At 31.6% G+C, this 8531-nt stretch overlaps 1 protein-coding gene across 1 annotated transcript; it reads left to right on the top strand.

Moving 5' to 3' along the window:
- Positions 1-1404: 1404 nt before the first annotated feature.
- LOC146899032 (BOI-related E3 ubiquitin-protein ligase 1-like) lies at positions 1405-2928 on the top strand. The gene is made up of 3 exons (XM_085733858.1): positions 1405-1631; positions 1740-2088; positions 2183-2928. The coding sequence occupies exons 1-3, from the start codon at positions 1576-1578 to the stop codon at positions 2771-2773; spliced, it is 996 nt and encodes a 331-aa protein (XP_085589984.1). The 5' UTR covers positions 1405-1575; the 3' UTR covers positions 2774-2928.
- Positions 2929-8531: the final 5603 nt, after the last annotated feature.

Raw genomic sequence — 8531 nt, forward strand, 5'->3', positions numbered from 1 at the left:
GCTTTAGCCAATTGCACACAGATTAAGGAATGGAATAAAGTAGTCAAATGTCATAGCAATTTTACCAAATTATCCTAATCAACTATTGGTTTGTTTTTCATTAAAGAAAAAATAATACTTTGGAAGTAGTGTAACATAGTATTAATTGAAGGGTACAATTGAAAAGAAAAAGTTATTATTGCATTGTAAACCGAAAGTGACATTCATTTTGAAACAATTTTTTTTTGCTAAAGCGACACTCATTTTGAAACGGATGGAGTATTATTTAGTGTTATATTGTATTGGGAATGATGAAAGTTGTATTGAAAATTGAAATGGGTCAGTTATTTTGGGACACTTTTTTTAGAAAATGGGTCAGTTATTCCGGGACGAAGGGAGTAACATGGAAGATTAGAATGATCATATTCTTGACAATGATTAAGTCCTTTTACATGTTTAGGTGTTGCATACTAGCTCTTTTTTCCGTTTTCTTTCATTCGTTTTGTAACTAACTTTTGAGTTTTAAGAACACATTTTGTGCTAAGTAAAACACTTGTTGGTAATATATTTAATTTTAGGGAAATTTTAACTCAAAAAATATTACTATAAAAAATAAACATATTAACTACACATTCAATTATATGGTCCAACCAAAACTACACATTCAATTTTTTTTTAATATGAGTAAAATTAGTCAAGTTTTTCTATAATAAGGATGGAGAGAGTATTTAACGCTATTTCTTTCTTTTTTGAAGTGGCTATTTAGCGTTACTTGACAGCTAAGGATGAGTTTTAATGCCATTAATCTTTCCAATACTGACTGATTTAACTTTTGAAAAACATGACCATATCAATTAAATATACTTAATTAATTACCGAAAAATGTGCAAGTTACTGAAAATACCGCTGAAAACATGCTACTCCCTCCGTCTCACAATATTAGTCGTTTAAGGTTTGTGCACGATTATTAAGGAAATGATTAATTGTGTTGATTTCAATGGTAAAATTAGAAGCATTTACTAAAATGTCCTCATTAATTGTAGTTGGTGGAGTAGTTAAGTTGGATGAAATTCAATAAATAAGGGTATAATAGTGGAAAAAAATAATAAATGCTGCATTGGTATTATAAAGTGACAATTATTTTGAGAAAAAGAAAAAATGCTAAAGAGACAATAATTGTGAGACGGAGGGAGTATAGTCTATAATTATGACAGATACAAATCTAGAAGGATTGAAACTTATCAATCCATTAATAGACAAAATCTTACAATAAGTGAGTAGCAAAAAATTCTCACTCTCTCTCTCTCTCTTCACACCCACGCGGAATATTTAAATTTAGAATATTTTTATTTTGATTTTGATATTGATATAGTATTAAATTAAAAACCTTACCATATAACCTTGACAACTCAATTGCATGCTTTTGATTCATTGTTTTCTAACGCTCATTTATTCATTCCCCAAATTTTCTCTCTTCGTATATCCTTTTTCCTTAACCATAACCTTCACCTCAAAATAAATACTACTACACCTTATAGAATCATCATAAGAGAAAAAACATAGTGAAGAAAAACACATTAACCTAAGAATCAAAACATGACCGTCGATGCTCACCATCTCAACCTTTTTCCTTCTCAACTTCAACCCAATAGGTATAGTACAATCTTCTTCACAAATTCAAAGTCATATTTTTTTAACCTAAACCATGTTTTTTGTTTAGTTTTGTTTATGTTTTTAATTGATTTGTTATGATTTTGCAGAGACATGATGATGATGATGATGAACACGACCGACACAAATTATACAAACATGTACAACAACTACTCATCACTGTTACCACTTTCAGGCACAACCACCGTGTCGGAAAATCTCATTCCGTCGCAATCTCCGTCGAACAACCCTTTCATAACCGATTTCCTCCGTCAAAAAATATCCACCGTGAAACCAGACACAATCTTTGCTTACAACAATAACAACAACGTTGTCTCGTTCCCACAAAAACGTTCTAGAGATTCCATCAATAACAATAACTACCCTTTCATCAGTGAAGATTTTTCTCATTACATTCACCATCAAAACACCGACATCGACAACTTCATTTCTCAACATGTAAATTCCTTACCTTATTCTACTAAAAAAAATTCTTTTTATTTATTTATTAAAAAATAAAGCTGATTTTTTTGTTTGCATGTGTTTTTTTTAGACGGAGAAGTTTAGAGTGGAATTAGAAGAGAAAAGAAAGAGAGAAACAATGATGATAATGGAAGCAATAGAAAACGAAGTGATGAAGAAAATGAAAGCAAAAGAAGAAGAAATCCAAAAGATTGAAAGAATGAACATGATTCTTGAAGAGAAAGTGAAAACACTATGCATGGAGAATCAAATCTGGAGAGAGTTAGCACAAAACAATGAAGCAACCGCAAATACTCTTAGAAACAATCTCCAACAAATCCTTATGCAACAAATGGAAAACAACAACAACGGTGACGGCGGTGAATATAGCGGTGGCGGAGATTTTGCCGTGGCGGAGGATGCTGAGTCATGTTGCAGTAATGATGAATATTGTGGGTGGCGTAGGGTAGTAATGACGGCGCAGGATAAGGATGAAGGTACTAGTAGTGGTAGAGTGATGAATAACAATAGATTATGCAGAAACTGTGGGGAAGGTGAATCTTGTGTTTTGATCATGCCTTGTAGACACTTATGTTTGTGTTCAATGTGTGGGGCTATGGTTCTTACTTGTCCTATTTGTGATTCTGTTAAATCTGCTACTCTTAATGTTAATCTTGATTAATAGGAATAGGAATTAGGAGATGGTAGGTTTTTTTTTTTTTTTTGGATATAATGGGAGTAGTTTTATTTTGGTGATTATATTATGTTAGGTTTTTCTTTTTGGTACAATATTATGGTTGGTTTTATTTTAATATACAATGGTTTAAGTTTATCCAATATTATGGTTGCATTATATACCCATTTTTTTTTGTCGAAATATACCTTTCTTTTATGTGTTGGTATATAGTAATAGTACAATGTTGCACAGCATCTTGTAATCTTTAATTTAAAGATAACCTAAATTGCTTCAGTGGTCTTTGTTTTTCTGTGTCGTCATGAGTACACAATTTACATGAGTAACATATTTCCAAATTTTAGTTAGTTATAATATTCGATTCGACTTAGTTTGTGCATTTGTGGAACTTATTAATTTCTGGGTTCAATTTTTTTCTAATTAAACTTATAATTGAAATTAGTATGTGCATTTGTGGAACTTGTTTTTCTCTGGGTTTAGTTCTTTCTGATTTTTTTTCCCTTTCGATTATGATTTGTTTTAAGATATTACGAACTTATTTCTGTGTTCAATTTTTCTAATTTTGGACCTTTTTATTGTCCTTTTCCATTTTTTTTTTTTTGAAGGAATTGTCCTTTTCCATTAAGATATTATTGTTTTACATTGTGATATTGAGTCTTCAAAATTAGATTTTTGAGCAATAAATCACACAAAACGTGCCCATGATTTAATTTTTGCATTAAACACGTTAATTTTTTTGTTTATAATCCAAGTTTAACTCTTTTTAGATATGTAAAATAATTTACATTCCATAATTAAAAAAAAGGTCTTGTGGCACTGGTTAAGGAAACAAATGTAGTAATATTTGCCTTGAAAGTTGTGTAATCAATGCATTAAAAGATTAAAAAGTGTCTTTTTTTGACTTTCTCTTCTTTTAGCTTCCTTAACCGGTGTCCCGGGACACTCGTTAACATTTTCTTTAAAAAAAAGTCCTATATACAATTTAATTTAATTAATTCACCGTGACGTACTATGGAAAATAAGTTGATTCTGATTTGGATATGTGACTATATAAAGGGAGTAAAAGGTTAAAAAAAGGTATGTGGGGCCCACACTAGTCTACCAATCCGACAGCTAGGAGTAGCGACCTCCAATAAATTCAGCGGATCTCGAGTGTGAACCACGCGTATAAAGAAGCGCGTAAAGTAGAAAGCGAAAGAGCGTGAGGCAAAATCTGACACGTAGAACGCGCGCAAATGTTGCTGTTTTTATGAAGAGTGCCTGCAACGCCCATTTTCTCTGTGTTTCTGCGTTTTGCACAAAACGACGCTAAAACAAGTTGTTGTGTGAAGTGTACTGTATCCCTGTCAAAAAAGGACATTGATTTTTATTGTAGAAAGATGCAGTAGTATTGCTTGGGAATTTGTAAAAGCTATAATTATGGTTGCAGAATATTGCCGATTGCGTGCAGAAAACGACGGCGTTTTCTTGATCCGTGTTTATAGGGACAACACAAGTTGCGGTAAAATACTGTAATTTACTGGGACGTGGGTTGTACGGTACTGAATCTACTATTGAATGACTCCATCTGTTTTTAAATATAAGCAAAATTGTTCATTTATTTACTGATGTATGTGGTTCATAATATGGACTACATACATCATTAAATAAATGAACCTAAAAAGTCAATTTTACTTATATTTAAAAACGGATTTAGGATTGTATTTGATTAATGAATGAATCTAAAAAGTCAATTTTGCTTATATTTCAAAACGGAGGGAGGAATATTTAGGATTGTACTACCTCCGTCCCAATTTAATTGACACAATTTTGTTTTTCACACATATTAAGAAAAATGTAGTATAAATAAAGGGGAAAGTGGAATATATTGTATTGGGAATGATAAAAGTTGTATTGAGAATTGAAATGGATCAGTTATTTTGGGACACTTTTTTTAAAAAATTGGTCAGTTATTCAAGGACGGGGGAGTATTTGATTAATTTTTGTGGGAAATGGACTCCAGTGCACTTTTATAGCAGTGGAATATATCCAATCGGTCCATACCTAAAGGAATATGTTAATACTCCCTCCGATCACATTTATAAGCAAAAAACAATTTTTTAGGTATATTGAATAATTAATGTATCTAACTTATAAATGTGATCGGATACATTAATCATTCAATGTATTTAAAAAGACATTTTTTTCTTATAAATGTGACCGGAGGGAGTATTTTATAGGCTTAAATGCTCAATTAGTCTTTTAACTTGATTTCAAGTATTGGTTTCGTCTCATAAGTAACAGTTTAGTCCATTTTCTATTAATTAAATTCAAAAAAACGTTAAATTTTGGCCCCTTAACTTATTTAATTAGTACTCCCCCCGTCCCTATATGTAAACACAATTTTATTAGATATAAATGGTGTTTACATATAAGGACGGAGGGAGTATTAATTTGGTCCCTTGACTTTTTTTAATTATTACTCCATCCGTTTCAAAATGAGTGTCGTTTTAGGCTTTGGCACACAAATTAAGAAATGGAATGAAATAATCATTGGATATAACGCTTTTACTAAACTGTCCCTACTTTATTAGAAAAAGACAAACTTAAAGTTGCATTGAAAATTGTGTGAGAGAAAAGTTTGAGAGAGTAAAGTTGGAAGAAAAAAAATTAAGGTTGTATTAGAAATGTAAAGCGACATTCATTTTGAAACAAATTTTTTTGACTAAAGTGACACTCATTTTGAAACGGAGGGAGTATTAGTTTGGTCCATAAATTTAACGTTTTTTTTTTCAATTAAATTAACATAAGGGACCAAACTGATACTTTAAATAAAGTTAAGGGATCTAAACGGACCTTTTATTACTTATGAGACCAAACCGATACTTGAAATCAAATTAAGGGACCAATTTAGCATTTAAGCCTATTTTATAATTGTTCTGATCCTTTGTTGACACGAGACCTAACTCACCTCAAGGCTCCGTGTTTGAAAGAATACATCAGTTTTAATGCACTGCATCGCATACGAGCACGACCTGGCACTAGGATCAAGTTACATGCGTCATCTAACTGTCATTAATCACACACCTCAAAAATAGAGGTTCATCTTAGAACTCTAGCCTAAAAAGATTTAGTTACACATGATGACTAATTAAAAACAAATTACAAAAGAAATAAAACATATCTTAGAGAAACTTGGAGTGAGAAGATAAACTCCTTATTTGAAGCTCATAGGCGCATGTGAGTGTTGTCTGGCCCCCGAGACGCCTATTTCTTCGTCTTTTTGGGTGTTTACTACCATATAAGATGTCTTGGAACTTGGGACCACAATTCCTCCCTTTGTAACGTCTTTTGAGACCTTTTGAATATTTGTTCTTTCATCTTCTCAAGGTTTTCACAAATCTTCAGATGTCTTGTTTTGCTGATTTGCATGATTTCTTCGTGAATTACATCAAAACACCCAAAATTTGCTATGTTACGGGAATAATAAAATTACAGACTCAAATATAGAAATCATTACTAATGTTCTGAAATCATAAGAAATTGTTCTAATACTCCTTTATTCTAGATGTAAAACCTACTGAAAATGACTAAAAAACACGTTAAGAAGTAAGAACAATGTAAAATGACATGTCATCACATACCACTATACAACTTTTGATCCACTTTCCTACTTGAGTCTTCTTTACTTAAGTTGCAAGCAGGATGCACAAGGGTAGTCATTAGTTTACAATCTTCCAGCTTAAACTTTTTCATAAGCTTCTTTGTATATTTGGATTGATGAACATAGACTTCATCTTTATATCAATTGATTTGAATTCTAAGGAAGAACTTCAATTCTTTCATAATACTCATTTCAAATTATGCTTGCATTATCTTATAGAATTCTTTGCAGTGAGTAGCATCAATATAACCAAAAATGATATCATCAACATATATATGAACAATTAAAATATAATTCTTCGGAGTCTTTCTGAAGAAAGTAGTGTCAACTTGTCCTCTTTTAAAGTTATTTTTTAACAGAAAGTTACTCAATCTATCATACCAAGTTTTGGGAGTTTGTTTCAAACCATAATGCGACTTCTTAAATTTAAAAACATACTCTGAGTGTTTTAAATCTTCAAACTCAGGTGGTTGTTTGACATACACTTCTTCATAAATTACACATTCAGAAATACACTATCAACATCCATTTGATATAGAGTGAGACTATGATTAACAACATATGATAGAAGTAATCTAACTGCTTCTCATCTTGCAACATGTGCAAATGTTTCAGTGTAATCAATACTTTTTTGCTGACTATAGCGTGGTATATCGAGTTTGTGTCGATATTGTAGTTAACATGGATGTATGGAAAATTGAATGAGATTGGACCGAACTTTGGTTGTCGAGTTCTTTACCATGTATCCTTAGGATAATTATTAACATGACCATACAAGTGGGTCAAAAATGAATCCTTATCAAGAATTTATACAACAAAAAATAAATATAATTTGTATTGAACCGAATTAGTCGGGTCTTGCTAACCATTGCCCTCATGGTAATTATTAAGGTAACCAAAATTAGTAACTTTACATTGAAAATAATAATTTGTAAACTTTTTACAAATTGATTTGACCACTTTTTATCACTTTTCAACACAAAATTTCTATTTTTGTTCCTTTATCCAATGCTCTAAGGACACTCTTTAGCATTTCTCTTATTTTAATTATAAGTATGAAAAGAGTCGTGGAATGTTTATCTTTGAACAAATTTTTTTTTTTTGAAAGGATCTTTGAACAATATTGTTGACTGCGGTTAAAATTTCTAATAATTTTATGGGTCATGTTAAGTTGTGCCCTTAGGGCACAAGTTAAGGGGCTTAAAATAGAAATTCAAAATAACTTTTATAATTAAAAGACAACTTTTTAAACTTTTAATGCATTGAATGCACAATTTCTAAATTTTTTTTTCTACATTTAGCTTTTTAACTTATGTCCCAAGGACATAAGTTAACATTTCCCTAATTTTATACATTAATCCACCATGGAAGCAGCATACATTAATAAGAAAGAGAGACAATAATCATGCAGCAAAATGAGTCCCAGACCCTCTACTTACTTCTAATGCAAGTGGGTCGAAAGAAATTTATGGATTCATTTTTCATCGTTGGGATGGTGAGAAAGCAAAACCCGAAATAAAAGCAGGTGTGTTGGTTCATTTGATTCAGTCGCGGTGACGACAAGTTTTACAAAAGTGACAACACAAAAATAAAAGCAGATTTTCATTGTGTGGGGAAGGGGTCTTTATTAGGCCTTGATGTGGGTCCCATGGACTTAGAACCATCTGTCCCTCTATGACCGGCATGCCCTCCATTACACGTGAATTCTGGTCATACTAACTCAAACACCGATTAATAAATAAAATATAATACTAGGGTTTTTCTCAAATTTGTAATATTAAGAAGTTTAAAATATAAATTTTATATTGAAACTTGTATATTTGATATTAAATAAAAGGCTTAATGATGTGTTTCACCCCTGCAATTAGGCGTCGTTTAAAAATTGGTCCTTGTAATCGCTAATTCTGGCAAATTGCCCTTGTAAAGTTTAATCATTTAAAATTTCGTCCTTTGACCAACTTAATCAATGTCATGTCATCAAATTAGCAAAATAGCATGGGAAAGGACAAAAATACCCCTGATGTCATCTTCTCAAAACCTTCACTCCCCTTTCTCTTCTCCGCATCTCCATTTCCATTTCCAGCGACTTCACCACCGGAGCAG

The sequence above is a fragment of the Medicago sativa genome, chromosome 8, assembly GCF_051527215.1.
Source record: "Medicago sativa cultivar Bolivia chromosome 8, Bolivia_mono, whole genome shotgun sequence".
Lineage (NCBI taxonomy): Eukaryota > Viridiplantae > Streptophyta > Magnoliopsida > Fabales > Fabaceae > Medicago > Medicago sativa.

Coding starts and splice junctions, on each gene's coding strand:
- LOC146899032 (XM_085733858.1), top strand. CDS start 1,576: ATGACCGTCGATGCTCACCATCTCAACCTTTTTCCTTCTCAACTTCAA. Junction 1,632..1,739: donor TCTCAACTTCAACCCAATAG/GTATAGTACAAT, acceptor ATGATTTTGCAG/AGACATGATGATGATGATGA. Junction 2,089..2,182: donor ACAACTTCATTTCTCAACAT/GTAAATTCCTTA, acceptor TGTTTTTTTTAG/ACGGAGAAGTTTAGAGTGGA.